The following is an 18,371-nucleotide window of genomic DNA, read 5'->3' on the forward strand; positions in this document are numbered from 1 at the left end:
AAGCACAGCTCTATCTTGCCAGCACAGCACCACGGAGGACCGGATCACTGTTATTATTTATCACATTTAAAACCCCGGCAAAAGCAACTACACTTACAGGCATACTTAAAAGACAAGACATGACAAAAGATTTAGGGAGAGATAATAATACCAACGTCATACATATCACAGCGAGGCCATGTTGAAGCTCAACGCGTTTCCCCCCTCAGTAAGAAATCTCTCTCTCTCTTTCTCTCTCTCTCTCGCCTTTCTCTCTCTCTCTCTCTCCCGCTCGTGCTCTCTTGTTGAATTGCTAGTGGTAGTAGTAGCCCCCAACAGCTCAGGAGAAAAAATCCATTTAACGAGTGCCCAGGAAGAACATGAGTATGACATTCACAAGCAATAGCACCACAATCACTGCAAAAACGACCACCGTTTGAACATCCAAGGTCATGGTGCAATGCAGAACACTGTAGTGTTCGAGGTGTGGGGCTGGCAGATTTGGAGAAGTCAACCTCTGCTCTGTAAGACTGTCCATACATCCACCATGCTAGAATAGAGGAGAAAACTGTTCCTGGTTTTGGGCTGGTTCGTAATGCTTTGTGCTCTGCCTTTAGTTTCTCCCCTATCTGCTGTCTCTAGCTCATTCTGAGCCCGCTAAGTGAAGCATCATCACAACCAGTGAGCACTCGGGATGCAAAATCCTTCCTTTAGGAAAAGAGCGAGCGCTGTCTGCAAGCTTCTCTCTCTGTCTCGTCCCCCCTCTCTTTCCCGGTCTCTCTCTCGCTGGCTGGCTCGCTTTTTAATTCGTCAAGCCAGTGCAGATACGGAGCCCGTGTGAGTGTGACAGCTCTGCAAGCTGCTGCGGCTGCATCCCTCGGAGCGAGGCGGACCCTGGCGCATACTAATCAGCTCCAGTGACCAGGCAGCGACGGCATCCTGGCTGTCACTCAAACGCAGAAGGAAGCGCTGGCTCCATAAATACGCGAGGCTTCCGCCCGCCGTGACAGCGAGCGCACGCAGCCGCGGCTCTGCCCGCGCTCCCGAGGCGGCTCCGCTGCTCCGAGCCCGGCGGCTCCGAGGCGGCTCCCGAGGCGGCTCCCAGCGCTCCCAGCAGCGCAGATCCCGCTCCGCACCGCCCCGGGATGCGGCTGCCCTGGAAAACAGGAGTCCCGGGAGCCGGTGCTGCTGGGAGCCCGCTCGGAGCAGGGAGGGGAGCAGGAGCGAAGCAGCCAAAATAACAAAAAGGCAAGTCGTGGTAACCTGGAAATTCGCTGTGAGCCTGAAATGTGGGAATTGGGGAGGGGGGGGTCACGTTTTAGCTCTGTACAAACATCCTGCCATCACAAATCCTATAACCTCTCTCTCCCCTCAGCGCTGCACTGGCTGTCTCCATCTAAGAGTTAAACTGAATTCTGAGTCTACAGACAGACATCTATAAAAGGGGGGGCAGGACAGATGGAGTGCCTTTATTCCTTCTGCAGCAGCCAGAAATGCTCATTCCTACATTAAAACCACACACACGCTCGGGGTTTATGGCCCAGGTGCCAGGCGCTATCCCAAACCTCAATCTCAGATCCCAGAACCAGCAGTTACCTCAGAGAGGCATCACGACACACACAAACCACATACACTCAGCTGGAAAAAGCAAATGGTTTTCCAGACAAAGACAAATATAGAAATGCTGCCAATGCATATGCATAATGCACTAAAATGTGCATCCGGGGGCTGAGCACGGCACCTTCCAGGAAACCTGCGCCTCCGAACGCTCCCGCACAGACACGAGGCCAGCAGGCACCAAACAAGCACCTCGGCTGTTCTCCTGCAGCAAACGGTGAGAGCTGGGGAGGACTTTCACGTCTAAACCTGGCCAGCTTCATGTTTTAACCTCACCAGCAAGGGGCAGCCTGTCCTGCCAGCAGCGTCCTTCCAGTGCACCAGCATTTGGGCAAGGGGCAGGGGGTTACACAAACACTAACCCAGCTGTTTAATGCAAGGCTTATTTTAATTTTTTTTCTTTTGCCAGAGGGCTCCCTCAAAAACAGGAGGGTCCTGTATCCACCCCAAACACCATCAAAGGAGAGACCGTGTCAGGCCTGGATGTCCACGGGGTCTCCCTTGGTGGCCTCCACTCGGACCCACTGGTTTGTGCCAGACCAACACTCAGCCAGCGCCATCCTGCTCATTTCTGACCAGCTCTGGAGCACGTGTGGGCTGGGATGTGTTTGTACACGCAGAGGGTGGGTTGTGTCAAGCAGCTTTAGAAACAAGAACAGTTTGGGCTGCTTAGATGGTTTATTTTGGGTGATAAGTGCCAGCCAGAGGCTCTCTCCAGCATCTGAGGCCCCTGCTCTGTCCAGGCAGGGAGCTTCTCATTCAGGAGGACAGTGAAAAGCCCTTTTTTCACTGTGTATTCACAAGAAGCTGCTGTAAAGCTGCCCCAGGCTGCCCCGGTAGCACAGATGCCAGGCTGTATCCAGGCGACAGATCTGCCTCATCCCCAGCTTCCAAACCTGCATTTTCTACCAAGGATCCATTTTTAGGATAGCCAGTCTATCTGATGTAATTTTAGACTGATCAGAATAGCAAACATAGAATGATTCAGGTTGGAAGGGACCTTGGAGATCGTTTAGTTCCAACACATAATAGATGTGGAATATTTATTATTATTGCTACCGTCCTTTCCCAAAACAGCACAGGCAATTTTCCAAAACATAAACCTGAACTTACAAAAACAGCCAGGAAATTCCAGTTTCAGTCTCAGAAGCAATGACGACTTCCCCAAAACACACAACCAGCTTGAATTTAGAGGGACTTTATGGCCAGTTTATCTTTTCCTCTAAACTGCAGTGAGCACAGAGGGAGCCTGGGTGTGGAGCCCAGAGGAGGTGTTAGAGGAAGCCCAGTGGAGATGTTTTGCTGGTCCACACACCCCCAGGGCCTGGGGACCCTCAGCAGGCACGGCCCATCCCTGGCTCCGTCTCCTCTCCATGCCCAGACTGGGAAATGCCAGCGAGGTTTCAAGGCAGCCTCCCCTGAGCCCTGCACAGAGACAGGGGAGCAAAAGCAGGGCAGGGCGAGCAGCAGAGGGCTGGGAAACCTCCAGAACAAAGGTGCACACATCACACATGCTCACTGGCTACTTCCGGAGCCGAGCGGGAGGCTTTCATTGCCAGCACCGAGCCTGGCAGGGCTGGGGCTGGCATTCTGCAAGAGCCGAGCCACTCAGAGCGCAGGGGAGGGCACGGATCGTAACCACAGCCACAGAGCCGGCCCCTCCTGGGCTGCCGGCTGCGGGCGAGGGTCCCCAAAACCCCCACCACGGGGGTGTCAGGAGCCACGGGAGGATGTGGGGACCCCTCTGCTGTGCCCCATTCCCTGGGGAGCCCGGGGGATGCTCCATCCCGGGGGATGCTGCATCGCGGGAAGCTCAGCCGCAGCATCCCCTTCGCCAGGTCTCTCTCAGAGCAAACAGCCCCTAAAAGATCAGGCAGGAAAGCACCGGGTGCCTCACGTCGGTTTGGGGTCCAGAGGAGGCTGTGTGTGTAACAGCAGCACAGATTCACTGCAGAGAAGCTTCTATTTAAATGATATCCACAGTATTCCCAACAGTACTTGCTGCTTTATGTAATGCCCCTTGCCTTCTGCGTGCACTAAATGTTAATTTTACTACGAAAATGGACGGTACCTTCTCTTAGAAGCCTTTCTGATAAAGCACGCCTACACAGCTGGGGTTTATGTAAAACCACGGTGAAGTTTAACTTCACGGAATGCTTTCTGGGAAGTTTGGTCTAACGTTCTGTACAGAGCGAAACGAGGAAGGGGAAAAGAAGATTTGTACCCATTACATAAAACACCACGTCCCGCACAGAACATGCCCTGACACGAGAGGAGCTCTGGGGAGCGCGGTTTGTGATGCAGGATCAGCGAGGGCTTGTGCTGGCTGAGAAGGGAGATTGGAATTTCAGCACCTCTGCGGAGGGACAGCAAGCAGGGAAGGAGCCAGGGCTCCCATCACACCCATCCAGCTCTGTATCTCCATCGATCTCATGGACACGTGTGGGATGGGGAATTCCGGACACCCAAATAACCAACAGAGGGGCCCTACACTGACATTAATTACAATACAGCAATTTTGGAGCAAGCCTAGGAAACGGATGGTGCCAAATCCTCCCGTGCGGAACACGCCGGGCTCAGCCTTGTGACCACGTCTCCCTCCAATGGATGTCTCCAGTAATTAGCACATCCCTCTCCTTGCAGCTCAACAAACGCAGCTCAGGATTTGGAACTGGAATGCCTACAGGTCCCGGATTCCCCTCGCAAGGACAGGCCCACGGCCCCACACGAGGTGCCAGGGCACTCCAGGGGCGCGTGGCCGTACACGGAGCCAGCTCCAGTTCCCTGTCCTGCTGTAGATCCCTGTGCAGAGTAACAACCTCCACCCTTGGACAGGCAAAGGGATCCCTGTTTTCCCAACACATCAGCTCCACCTTCTATTAACTGGGAAAATGAGCCACTAAACTCTTAACCTCAGTGCAGACGCAGAGAATTTCAGCCATGCCGCTGTAGGAAGCGGTGTGGCAGAGCTCTGGGATGTGACAGGACCCCGAATCTGCTAAGCTTTGGCCAAAGGAGATAAGGCTCTGGGTGAATTTGGGAACATTTCACACAAGTCAGTGTGGTTCGTGATTCTGAGCAGGAATACAGTTGGTCTGGATGGATGAAATCCATGGCCAAGGGGAAAACACTGCCGGTGACTGTCAGTCCCAAACTGCTTCGGCTCCTTTGTTTCCCTCTTGCAGTGCAAGCCCCACCCCAGACCTTTATGGCACTGTCAGGGAAGTTTAAACCTTCCAGTTGAATTAATACTGCCCCCAAAAAGGAACAGGCAGCCCTGGTACCCAGGGATGTGTGGGCACCTGCTCCTCCACTCCCAGTCTCCCGCGCTGGGCGCTCACGGCCGCTGCTGTGACGTGGGGGGTGACTTATGGACTCCATCAGAGATTATAAGAAAACCATTATATTTTTTTTTTTCCTAAATCTAGGCAGGAATTAAGCTCAGGGTTTCAGAGATTAAAGGCCAGTGAGATTATGATTTGCTGTTTCCAAAAAGGAGGATTTCCTTAAGCTGGGAGTTGCCTCTTTTTCCTTTCTCTTCACAGAATGTCTGACAGAGGCCTCTTCCCCATCCTGGGCCAGATGGGAGGCACCAGCCTACGAGCTGCAGAGCTGCTGTAAAGGGCAGATTTTTCCTCAAGAATCTCCAGAATCTTGTATGTTTACGGAATGGCTTCATGGGAAGCTTTAAAAATCCCCAAATACCTAAAATTCCTTATCCCAACTGCAAAATGGAGGAATGCTTGTAGAGACTTGGGACTTGGGCCTGATTTTGGCTGTGAAAAATTAACTTTCCAGTCACCCACAGTTCCTTGCCTGTCCACTCCATCCCTCAAATGGAAAGCTTCCTCACTGTCCACATGAACTTGGGACTTTTTTCCAGTGATTTCCTCTTTCTAAAGGACTGCAGAAGTTGAGAGCCAGCAAAGCAGTGAATTGGGAGAGAAGGAGGATGTGGGAGAGAGCAGGGAAGGACCACATGAAGCAAGATGCCCTTGTGGCAAGGCTGGGAGTGCTGCAAATAGAAGAAATTAAGTTTCTAAGCCCACTTTGCAATGTTTAGAGCACACAGGGCACTGCTGGAGGTTGAGTTCAGCTGCACCCTCACGACCACCTGGGCAAGAGTGTCACACAAAGCTCAGAGGCCGTGGGGAAGGACCTGAGCATCCCCAGGTCACTGCTCCAAGTATTCCATGAAAAAAAACCCCGCAAGAATTTCACCAGAAGATGGGAAGCTGAGCCACAGCTGTGATGTCCCGATGGAATCGGTGTCTCAGCTCCTGTAACGCTGCTCAGACTATGCTGAAATGGCACAGAGAGCCTATCTGGGGGCATCGAGCCCATTGTGCTCCCCTGGACTGCAGTGAGAACAACAAACCTTCTATTTTTAAGTTAACATGAACTTAAAGCATTAAGACAGACTAAAACCTCCTGCCCCTGGCAATCGTGTTGCGAGAGCTTTCTGCTCTCCTTGCATCTGCTCCACACTCCAGCCTGCACTCGAGAAGCATCTTCAGATTCCCAGTGTTGAAAAAGAAAATAAACCCCCGCTCAAACCCACAGAAATCAGATGTGGTAACACCAATTACCCTGGTCACAGAGAAAGACTTCAGGGGCCAAGAAAGTTCTGTTTAGAAGGACCCATCCAATTCAGATGCTCACTTCGACCTTATGTAAGCTCTTCCCGTCTGAAAAAAAACCCCAACCCCTGGCCAAAAGGAACACAGAGAACCTTTACTCCTTAATTTTATTTCTCAGCTTCTGGGCTCACTGTTGAGCCTGGAAAAAAGTAAAGAAAGCAAAGCCCAAACTGCAGAAAAATCCAAGCCAAGTCCCTTCCCTGGGGGAAGACAAGTGCTCCCTGCAGGCACTCTGACATTAAACTGCAGAATCTTCACATCAGCACAGGTCTGGACAAAGTGGTGAGTGGAAAAAAGATTATCACCTGCTAGAAAGTAAAACAAGACCCTTCTGAATTCAGGGTCAGTGTCCCCAGTGGAGTCCCTGAGAAATTCAGCTGCCCGGGCACGGGGAAACTCTTCGGCATGAAAATCAAAGCGTGCATTTTAGCTCTGCCACAACAAGGAGGGTCCTCTGAAATCCAACGCCTGACAATTCCTACGCAGTAAAAAAGCAAACCTAACAGAGTCTTTCCCTCTGCCCGAGCCCACGGAGGTCCAGCAATGAGCAGCACAAGGTGCTGGGAAGAATGGGAACAGCACGATCCACGATGCACCCACCAACCAGCAACGTCAGAAACCGCACAGGGAAAAGCAGAGGGGAAGTTTGGGCTCGGCTTTGTGCCTTTAGTGCCTGGCCGTGCACAAGGGGCGGCTTCAGGAGCACGAGGATGATTCCCTGAAAATGTTATTGCCAGATGGGCAAGGCAGAGCCAGGCCCTGTCCCAGCACTCCAGGGAAACACAAAGGCTCGTGGATTTGAAATCCTGATGCTGTGCAGTCCTTGGGACTTGTTATCCGATTCTTTCCTGCTGCTCTGCCAGCCTGAGCTTACTCTGAGGGCAGTCTGGAATTACCCACACCAGGCAGGCTGAGCCAGGCGCGGTCCCCTGCCTTGGTGGCACAGCTGTGGCAGAGGGGAGCAGGAGCCCCAGCCCTGCTTCCTGCAAGGGAATGAGGACGGAAAACAATCGCCCAGAGCTCCCTGCAGCCTCCTCACCCCCCTCCTGCGACACTTGGCTCCGGCTTCCCTGGGCTTCTCCTTGTCAAGACACTGAGAAAAGGAAAAACCATCTCATTAAGAAGCTGACCCGTGGGTCTCGTGTTCTTCACACAAATTAACCCGGAGAATTGGATGTGTTTCATATAAATAATTTTCTCCCCCTCTTCCTGCCTCCCAAAAAAAAGGAGAGGGAACAGCCGATTGAATCTGACACTCTTCTAATGAAGAAAACGGTGCAAGCCAACCTAATGAAGTAGGAATTCCAGATGGATAGCAGTAGGTGGATGAACAGAACATAGAGCACTCATTTTTATCAGCAGTATCAGCATGAAAAAAGAAGTTTATAGCCTTTTTCTACTTTTTTTTCCTCTTTCTCCAAGTGAGGCAGGTGAATGCCAGTAGGCTCCATTCCCTCTCCCAGCTCAGTGGGATTCCTTGCAGTGCCCTCCTGCAGCTCGTGACAATGTGTGACAGCCAAGGGGACCCCGGCTGTGCCAAGGGGACCCCGGCTGTACCAAGGGGGACCCCGGCTGTACCAGGGGGACTCTGGCTGTGCCAAGGGGACCCCGGCTGTACCAAGGGGGACTCTGGCTGTACCAAGGGGACCCCGGCTGTACCAAGGGGGACCCCGGCTGTACCAAGGGGACTCTGGCTGTACCAAGGGGACCCCGGCTGTACCAAGGGGACTCTGGCTGTACCAGGGGGACTCTGGCTGTGCCAAGGGGACCCCGGCTGTACCAAGGGGACCCCGGCTGTACCAAGGGGGACCCCGGCTGTACCAAGGGGACTCTGGCTGTGCCAAGGGGACCCCGGCTGTACCAAGGGGACTCTGGCTGTACCAAGGGGACCCCGGCTGTACCAAGGGGACTCTGGCTGTACCAAAGGGGACCCCGGCTGTACCAAAGGGGACTCTGGCTGTACCAAGGGGACTCTGGCTGTACCAAAGGGGACCCCGGCTGTACCAAAGGGGACTCTGGCTGTACCAAAGGGGACTCTGGCTGTACCAAAGGGACCCTGGCTGTACCAAAGGGACCCCGGCTGTACCAAGGGGACTCTGGCTGTACCAAAGGGGACCCCGGCTGTACCAAAGGAGACTCTGGCTGTGCCAAGGGGACCCCGGCTGTACCAAGGGGACTCTGGCTGTGCCAAGGGGACTCTGGCTGTGCCAAGGGGACCCCAGCTGTACCAAGGGGGACTCTGGCTGTACCAAAGGGACCCCGGCTGTACCAAAGGGACCCCGGCTGTACCAAGGGGACTCTGGCTGTGCCAAGGGGACCCCGGCTGTACCAAGGGGAACCCAGCTGTACCAAAGGGACCCCGGCTGTACCAAGGGGACCCCGGCTGTACCAAGGGGGACTCTGGCTGTGTGGGATCACAGGGACAATCCCACCTGCCGTGGGACACGGCTGCACACAGGGGCGCAGGAAGGCACCTGGTGCTGTGCTGGCTGCTCCAAGCAGCACAGTTGGCAGTTCAGCATTGCTGATCAGCAGCACCAATGTGAAAATGCAATGGGATGGAGCTGAGGTTTGCTGTGCTTCCCAGAACACGGCACTGCAGGAGCTGTGAGTGCTCCAGGTGCTACCTGAAACAGCCACGCACAGAAGGTGTGGTGCATGCCCAGCATTATCCTGGGTCACATCCAAGGAACTCTGCAGTGTGGCAGAATGGGGAGGAAGGTGTTGGGATCCCCTCTGAACACACTTCTGTACAAGAGCACAACTCCTTGGCTTCAGCAGGAGCCACCAGAGCTCCGGACAAGGAACTCCTTATTTCTCATCCAGCCTAAGCTGGAGATTTCACAGGCTGAACCTGGCTCCTGGATAAGGCACTCCTGCCTTTCCCACATATGGCACTCTGGCCAGTCCCTACCAAGGCTCATCTTTCCTCTCCCTGCCCACATTACATAATAAGCATCTTTATTTATTTTTTTTTCCCCTAAGTCGTCTTTTCATAACAATAGAAACTATTGGAGACCGAGATAACTTGATGAATTTTTCCTATTATCTAAGAGCTTAGTCACTCAGGGAATTAGTCATGTTCAAAATAACAGCCAGGCTCAAAGAGATTCAGAGCAACCATTCCAGAGCAGAAGCAGCTAATGTCATAAATACATTAAGATGTCAGCTTGAAGCATTTCAGAGATTTTTCAAGAAGTGTTTAAAAAAAGAAAAACCCTTTGATGAGTTACAAGGAAATCAGGTTCTCAGCAGTTAAAAAAATGTTGTGGTTTGCAAAGCCTGTGGTGCTCAAACACTGAAACCCTGGGCAGGAGGGACAGATGGACGTGGTGACCACATGGGGTGTGTGGTTTCCCAGCAAGAACAGCCTGCTCAGAGCTCCACGAAATCCTGCTTCCCATGCCTATGGCACCCTCCCAGCACCGCTCTCCCAGGGTTTTCCAGACATCCCTGATATATCTCAGGAGACACAGGAGTTATCGGCGTGTCCCTTACCCAGCAGGTGGGAACTGGGGCCAGAGCCATGGAAATGGAGCCAGGCCTCCTCCCAGCCCCTCCTGGGACTGACACAAGGAGCAGGGATTTATCCCAACGTTTTTATTTACCACAACACCAACTCTTCCTTAACCCGGACATTTGGCATAGCAGCACTCGTAGGAGGCTGTAACTGAAAGATTAAAGCAGTCCCAAAGTGGGAGAGAAATGGAAAACTGAATAGCAGCTATGTAAGAAAAAACCCCACAAGGAAATGGATTTGGTGGGAGGGACTTTGGGCTTTGGGGGCTCCCTGGCACCGCAGCACACCCCGAATTCTCCGGGGCATGCAGAGCTCAGGCAAGCCAAGCATCAACCTCCAGTGACAGGAGACCCCGGGATGAACAGGAGCAAACTTCCAAACTTTGCACTCTCCCGTGGAAAAGCCCTCCCTGCTGAAGCCACAGGGCACGGAGACTGGGCAGCATCCTCTGCAGGACACCCACAGCTTCCCGGGAGCTTCCCTGGGAGGAGCTCCAGCAGCAGCCAGCGCTCCCTGCTCCCTTTGATCAGAGCAGGAAAACTGCTCTGGGGCTCTTCAGTCCCATTTTTCCCTAATGCCTGGATACCACAAGCTCCTCTTTCCATCCTGCCCTGGCTTCTCTCCACCAGCTGCATTTGAGTATCCCAGCTTTCAAAAATGAAAGTCAAACCCAAACTGCTTCTTTCCACTTCTCTTTTCCAGACTTCACGTTGAGGTTTTTTGGATTACGGAGTGCAAAGAGTACTTTGTATTTCCAATATCCTGTGATTTGCAGACTGACAAGTGGGGAAGAATCAGTGAGGAAAAACGTAAGCAAGTCCCTGGCTGCTGACCTGCCCCACTAGGGACATCTCCACCACTTGCAGCATTTGGCCCTTTGACTCACTGAATTTCCTTTTCACCATATTTTAAGTTGTGATGATTTACAAGAGCTTACTTTTTGTCTGGGAGAGAAATGGAAAATATCAACAGCAGCTTGATTTTAAATACTAGAACAACAGGCAGTGTAAAAATATGACTATTTATGGCTGTAAAAGAAAGAAGACTGTAAAAGCAAAAAGACTGGGACTGTGTCATTGAAGGTGATGGCTGCACTCACCTGGACTGCCACAGGCACAACATTAAACCCAAAAGGAGACCCCATGGGAGGAAATACTGTGGAAGACTCACACTTGTGTTACTGGTAATACAAAGATTTGGGAAAAAACTCCGCCCTTGTCAGATAAAAAACTGTTCCAGAAGAGGCTGTGTTTTGTCCTGAATTAATCCAACTCATCTGATTACCATGCTGGATCAATACCCTCTGAAGAATGCCAAACCAAATAATCATTGTACTCACACACTGCTCGGATGTGCAGACTGATTCTCATCACTACCAATGACAATCCCTTGGATTTCTCTAGGTTAGGAACAGATACTAGAGAGTTTAGCAACGTGGTACCAATGAAGCATGGAAAACACCCCCGTGGGTTGCCAGCATAATTGGCAAAAGATTAATTGTTTAAAAAAAATGGGAAGCAGCACATGCAAAGGAGGGAGAAAAGAAGCTCCGACAGCTTAACACTATGGAATAATAGCTTGGGTTTAGGGGCTGATTTGGAAATAAAGAGCCACCTGCCACGAGAACAAAAGGTATCATCACTTGTAAAGTATTAGTGACATGCTTCTTAAAGATGAGTAACTCTGAAAAGGAGCAGATCTGAGTCTCGAACCCAAGCTGAGAACAACAGAAAGCAGCATTTTGAATAAATCAGTGTTGTGCAGAACTTGGGAAAAATCAGGCTAAAATCCAGGTTTTGACCAATGTGCCTGAGCTGAACGAAGTCCAGGGATGCTGCCAGAATAAATGTGTATTGCTGGTCTTTAGCAGACACACAGAAAATAATGCTGGAGTAAAAAATACAGCTGAAAAACCATAATAGAGACTCAGTGCCCATGGAAATGGGTCCAGTGATGCTCTGGGTGAAAGACTGAGGTTCTGCACGGCACGGGAGGCTGTGTGAACAGAGCAGCCAACCTTCACTCAGGAGCAAACAGAGCTGTTTGGTAGTTCCATAGTATATTTTAGCCAGCAGACTGAGATAATAATATTCCCACCGAGCTGCTGAAATGCAGCTACTCCTGGTGTGGAATAACTCACTTGTTTAGCACAGCCCACTAAATGATCAACATCTGAAGTACTAAAATTTCAAATAACTTACCAGTGGGGACAGCAAGGAAAATCTGCATTGGAGGCAACATTGCTATCCACGCTGGCACTTGGCCAGGACATCTGGACCAACACATCTTGTCTTGCTAAAGGAGCAGAATTTGTAGGGACCAAGCATCGGCTTTAGGCACTCCCAGTATCCCTGTGCTCCAAGGGCAGGAGCCCCTGAATCCTCAGGCCACAGCCACCCATCCCCAGGGAACCAGGCTCCTCACCCACCAGGGACTGCAAACATCTCTGCTGGTTTTATCATACTTGGTTCAGTTTTACTTTGCTGGTGTGAAATCATTTTTTATTTTCAGCTATCCGGAGATACGTGGAGTATCCAAACACTGCTGAGGCTGTTGAGCTGCTGTATAAAATACAGAAACCACAGCTCTCTCCTTTATTTTTCCCTTGTTAGGAGGAGCAACATTTGGAAATTCCTGGGTAGAACCTGCTTTAAAATCAACCACTGGAGCTTTACTTTCCCCCAAAAATTATATTACAGGCTATTCACTACTACAGCAAGCACTATGATTTCTCTCGAAGAGAAAGCGAAGATTACGCTAACGAGAACAGAGTAACACAGTCTCCCTTACTGCCGGCAGCAAGGAAGGAATCTGGGAAGAGGAGAGGGCAAGAAAGTGTCAGTCTTGTGCTGTGTCAATTAGAAAAGCACTTTGTCCTGCACCATCCCCAGCCCCTCCCCACCGGAGCTCAGCAGTCACCTGGGAGAAGAGGGGAAAGGAGGCAGGAGCCACCTCCGGCTTCCCAGCACCACTGGGAATCGGCGTTGCTTAGACACGGGCGGAGAGGGGCAAAGTGCGGGACAAGGGGAACAGAGGAAGAAATCCCATCCCTCCGGATGCTCCGAGGGTGGGAGGCGGCAGCAAAGCCCCCGAAGTGCTGCTGGGTGGCAGACAAGCCTTAAACAGGACCCTAAACAAACGTGCTGGGTGCTGCAGGCTGCTGCCTACATCCCACATCGCAGCACCGCCCGAGCCTTTCGGGAGCACAAACCCCCCCCCCAGCCCCCGTTTGTGTGAGGATCTGAGAGGGGATGGAGGGCAGAGGGGCTGCACGGGGAGAACGGGCAGCGATCCCTCCCAAAGCCTCCCCGCTGGCAGCAGCATCTGCCGGTGCCCCCGGAGCCGGAACGCGGGGGCTGAGCCGGGTGACGCCAGCTCGGCCCGAGCGGCTCCGGGCCCGGGACCAGCCCGCAGGGATGCCCGAGCCTCCCGCAGGACGGAGAACGCCCAGGGAAGGGCAAATCCAAAAACACCTGCAAAGCCCAGCCCCGCACGGAGCCGGGGTGGGGGAGAAATGCCATTGCAAAGGCGAGCTGTGCAAGGGGGGCGAGCTGGGGAAGAGGAGGAGGAGGATCTCAGGAACAACCGCAGCGCTTCCCGGGGAAGTTTCTGAATGAGACGGAGGGGCCCTGCTGAGCGGGGGGAACTTCCCCGCTTCCCCCGGCACACGCAGCCCTCCGAGCCGGCTCGGCCAGGCAGCTGCACGGCGGCAGGATGTGGTTTGGGGGAGCTGTCAGTGTCGAGCCGGCTCTGCCGAAGCCTCCCCACGCCGGAGGAGTGTCTGCCAGGCTGCTGCAGGCGCGGCAGGGACGCTCGGGCTCGGCAGCGCACTGGGCTCCCCCCGCACCGCAACTCATCATCCGGCAGAGGGGCAGATCTGACAGGTCCCGGCTGCCCCGGCCAGCACCCAGCCCTGTGCCGGCACTCCTCTCCGCCAGTGCTCTCGCACCGCACACCCCACACATGCGGGAACCGGGAGAACCCTCTGCTTCCCCCCACCCCGAACCCACCGGCTCGCCCTACGGAAACCCCCTCCCCAGCCCAGCCGAGCGCCGCTCCCTCCCACGCCCCGAGGCATGCCCACCCTCCTTCCTTTCTTTTAATTTCTTCTTTTGCTCAGCAGTTTGGGAATGCGGAGTCTATAAAATGGCTACAGAGTGATCAATGGTTTCAAGGACAGGGAGTAAAGGAGGAGTCAGGAGATAGGACGGAGGTTCATTTCCCTGTCAAAGTACTGCAATAAGAGGAAAAGAGAAAGACATAGCTACCTGAACTCACCATTCCTGTTCCATCCCTTAGCCACTGCATCTTGCTTCTGATGATGTCCTTATTATCAGGGAGGGGAAGAAAAAAAAATCCCTACTGCCTGGCGAGAGCTGGCAGGAAAAAAAAGAAGCCCCCCCACCCCCACCCTAGCCTGGAGCTTTCAGTCAGCCATCCCTCAGCCCGGCAATCCCGTGCCTGTCAGGAGCACGTTATTAGCAGCCTCCTCACTACCTGGGATTGTGCTTATTTATTTCAGTCACGGACCGAGGGATTTGAGGGGAGGGGGATGTCCTTTTTATTTTTTTCCCTGCCGTGCTTTGAAACTCTGCAGAAGGGGAGGGGAGTGGAAGGGAGGGGAAGGAGGGGAGACCGATGCGAACTTGGGGAGGGTCCTCGCAGGCGCCCAGCACCCCGGGCACCCTCTGCCCTCCTGCCGGTGGCCGGTCACCCTCGCCCCCAGCGCTGCAGGACGCCAGATCTGCAGAGCCAGCACATGCTCCACGCTCAGCAAGGGGCTGGGGATTCTGCTGACGTTCAGAGGGCAGCAGGTTCTCATTCTGCTCTCCACATGAAGGATGAGTCCCCTTCCCACTGAAAGCAAAGCTCCCAGCCCAGCCAAGCGCTGCACCTGCCCGGGGTGATCCTCCCCCTGCACCCTGCTCCCCACTCCGGGTGTTCATCCCCTGCTCGCTCCCCTCGCTTTTCCCCACTTTCTGGCCACAGCAAGGAAACGAGAGCCTCGCTGCATAGTTAAGAAAGCAAATACACTCATTAAGCGTTCCTCATCGATCCGGCCACCCACCACGTCGAGGGAGAGGAGATCGCGGTGTCTGGCGCTGGTGAGAAGAGGCGGCGGCAGCATATGGGATGCGTAGAGCCAACTGGAAACAGGGCTGAATCCTCCCGGATCCTCCAGCTGGGACACGCACGTCGACATGGTTCTCCCCATCGTAGGGACAGGACATGGGGCTGGCAGCAGTTGGCCAAGGCCGCTCACGGCGCCGGTGATGCCACCGCAGCCCCTGCCGCCATCCCAGGGCTCGGTGCCCACAGGAAGGGGCAGCCCGGAGCAGGACTGACACACCCCTGAGTACAGGAAAATGCCCCACCAATATTCCCAAAATCCCCTCTTTGGCAGCTGAGCCTGCAGCCGGCTTCAGGGACAGGAGAGGGCAGGTACAAATTGTGGAGACAACGTGGGAAGCGGCTGGCAACGTGCTCTGGGCACAGGCAGGACACTGGGGACACTGGACATGCTGGATCCATGCACAGGACATGCTGTAAAATCTGTGGAGATGCTACAATCTCCTCAGTTACAGCTGCAGGATTTAGGGTTGTGTTTGCATGGGTTTTTTCTCCACACCTCAAGGGCAGAAGGGCATTTGGATCTCCCGCTCCTAGCCTCTCGAGGAGTCAACATTTTTCCTGCAGCTGGAGATTTTGAGTCAGGGAACAACACGCAGCTCCTCGTGACTGCCACTTTCTGCTGGTCCTGTGCCACTCAGCAGGATCAGAGCGTAGGTGCCTTCACTGATTTATTGAAATGGGCCAGACCAGAAGTGCAGGCAGGACTGAAGGGATGCTGCCCAGCATCTCTGCACTGCTGGGGCCCCACACAGCCTGCTCCAGTTACATCAAGCCATATTCCATCACCTTTTCAACAGGCACTGACAGCCATCATTATTCCCAGAGACGGCTGACAAAAGAAAGAGTCAGGAGGCAAATGCTTATAGCTGTCCAAACTCTGGAATTCTGCCTATTTCGAGTGGCAGAAACACCAGGTAAGTTATTTACACCCACAGGAGGACTCGAGTTGGAAAATCCCACCTCTGACATGTGTTGTCAGTCAGGGTCCTCTCCAGGGAGAGCCCCATCTCCCACAGCAGGTGATGGCCACGACTTTGTGCAGCCCTGGAACTCACAGAGCTCACGGGTACTTCACCTGTTTGGGTGTCAGGCAGAGCCAGCACCACCTCGCCAACTGATTCAAAAGCTGCAGGGGCTGGGAGAGCTGGGACAGCAGAACTGACAGACAGACATCCTGAATGGACATTGCTTCCTTCAGAGACTTGGACTAAAACCAGAGCAAGGATCAGGTTATCTCTAAATGAAGGGTAAATATTTTTTCTACCAGGAAATACTACATGAGATCTGCACTGTTGTCAGCACACACACAGGAAATACAAGAATGACCCTCTTAGGCACAAGATCAGCTTTAAACCACGCACTGCACCATCCCAGTGACTCCACTCACTTTGGTCAAGGTTACACCCTGGCAGTGCAAATGGAGGGGGATTTGTCTGGCACATCCCACCCTGCTGCTCTAATTGGGAATGTGGATCTGGAGGAAGAGGAGGACAATTTTTGTGGAGGACTGTTACACACGAGCAGAAATTACCCCAGCTTCTCTCCTCCTGCCAGCTGTGGATCAGGCCTGTCAATAAGGCTCATATTCCACTGTCTCACTTCCTATGCCTTGTTTCCACTAAGCTGATTTGAGAAGCAAACCAAGAGCTGCCAGGTTAATTCTTGCTCCCTGCGAAGGTGCTGAAAGGCAAGAAAGCCCCAGGATCAGCCAAATCCCTGAATGGGCAGCAGGCTGCACACAAATCCCATCCTGCCCAGAGCAGTGGGGCAGCCGTTCTCTCTGGCACGGGGAACCTCGGAGAGAACCCAGCTGCATTTCTCTGCCAAGAAAATGCACCTCTGCTGCCTCATTGTCAATGCAAAGCGCTCTGCAGGCAGCCACCGGGCAGGGGACCAAGCCCAGAGTCCCTGCCAGAGCAGGGGGAGCAGGGAAAAGCCACCTGTGAGCTTCTTCTGGGCCCTGTGCAGGGCCAGGAGCTGGACCGTGATGATCCTTGTGGGCCCCTTCCAGCCCAGGATATTCAGTGATTCTCTGATTCTCCACTTCCCTGGAGGAAAGCACCTTCCAGGAAAGGGCACCACGTCCTGGCTCCTGTGTCAGGAGTGCCAGGGGATGCTGCAGCCCAGCACACCTGAGGGCACAGTGGGCTGTCCAGCGAGCACATCCCAGACATGGAATATTCCCAAGCACACCCTGAGCTGTGTGTGAGGCACAGACACCGTGCAGTTGTGCCAGGGGCACTGCACTGGTAGGAAAACCCACATTGCCCACAGGGAAACAGAGGCAGCTTTCAGTGGGTGGTGGTTGGGCACAGAGTTTGCACTGCAGGCTCCTGCCCTGGGATTTAGCTGGCAAAAAATGGGATTTCTGCCACTTGAGCACGTCCCACTGGAGAGGAACGGACGAGGCTTTGCTCAGGTGGTTTCTCTGGGGGATCACTCCAGAGGAAATCCCCAGGAAGAACTCGTGGATTGCTCATCAATAACACAACATCCCAGTCAGCCTCAGCACAGCTGTGGTTTGGTCACATTTGACCTGTCACGGTCTCCAAATATTTCTCTCTCTACAGAATGAGGACCAAAATCAGCTGATGTGCTTCACCCTCAGACAGCTGCTTCCCTTCAACAGCCCAGTCCAGTCTGGAGTCTCCTTGTGACTGCCAGGGATATCAATAATGGGCAATAAACGTGAGCAGAGAAGTGAAGGCAGGGAAGGAAGGGACGGTATTTACCTGGACACTGCTCTGCAGCAGCAGCGACTGACTAAATTATCAGATAAATGCCACTTTTCCATGTGCAACTTATTTTCTCCTAATTCCCTGCAGCTGGAGAGTGACTCAAAAGCCAAACAACAGGGGGTGAGCAGGAGGACACTCAGTATCACATCCCAGTGAAACAGCAAAAATAACCCCAATCCTTGTGCCTCATCCAGCACATCTGGAGTCATGTAAATAACACACAGGAGACTTTACCAACATTCCCACTGCAATCCAATCCCCAATCCAATCCTCCCAGAACCCACCCTGCTCTCCCACCATTATTGATGGTATTGCAGGGCCGCTTTTGGGAGCAGATCCCTCGTTTGAGACACCTGGAACACAGCCCTGGGATCCCATGAAAACATGAAGGTTCATTTTCTTGCAGCCTGTGAGAGCAGCACTGCAGGATTTCACCTGCCTCTCCTGTCTTTTCCTCCTGCTATTATGTTATCACATCACCACTGAAATCTCCTTTAGATCTTCAAGGCCTCCCTTCCTTAATCCCACTGGAAGATTTTTGCTCTAAACTACTCTCTGGATGTGGGAACTTTTCCCAAGATGCTTTTTCCCCCACCCTGCTGCTGCTTTCATGAGGGGATTTCCCTTCTTTTGCTTTTCACCCACTCCGTTCCCTCCCCAGCTACGATGCTGCATTGGACAACATCCCCCAGCCAGCACCTCCCCATTGCAATTCCAGCCCGGAATTTCCTCACTGAGGCAGGA

General features: G+C 53.2%; 1 protein-coding gene across 11 annotated transcripts in view; it reads right to left on the reverse strand.

Moving 5' to 3' along the window:
• Positions 1-18,371, reverse strand: part of ARHGEF9 (Cdc42 guanine nucleotide exchange factor 9) — a 197,742-nt gene that overhangs the window by 108,045 nt on the left and 71,326 nt on the right. For 2 of the 11 annotated variants that reach the window (XM_032124168.1, XM_032124164.1), the window contains exon 1: positions 163-909. The exons of 5 other annotated variants lie outside the window; for them this stretch is intronic. Coding sequence is in view for 3 of the 6 variants with exons in the window: in XM_032124165.1 (XP_031980056.1) it covers positions 14,035-14,064 (30 nt within the window). In the remaining 3 variants the exon portion in view is untranslated. Of the gene's footprint in view, positions 1-151; positions 910-14,024; positions 14,149-18,371 lie in introns of those variants that run through there. 4 more of the 11 variants (XM_032124169.1, XM_032124165.1, XM_032124166.1 and 1 more) reach the window with 4 other exon arrangements.

Source organism: Corvus moneduloides, chromosome 14 (genome assembly GCF_009650955.1).
Source record: "Corvus moneduloides isolate bCorMon1 chromosome 14, bCorMon1.pri, whole genome shotgun sequence".
In the NCBI taxonomy this organism is placed as follows: domain Eukaryota; kingdom Metazoa; phylum Chordata; class Aves; order Passeriformes; family Corvidae; genus Corvus; species Corvus moneduloides.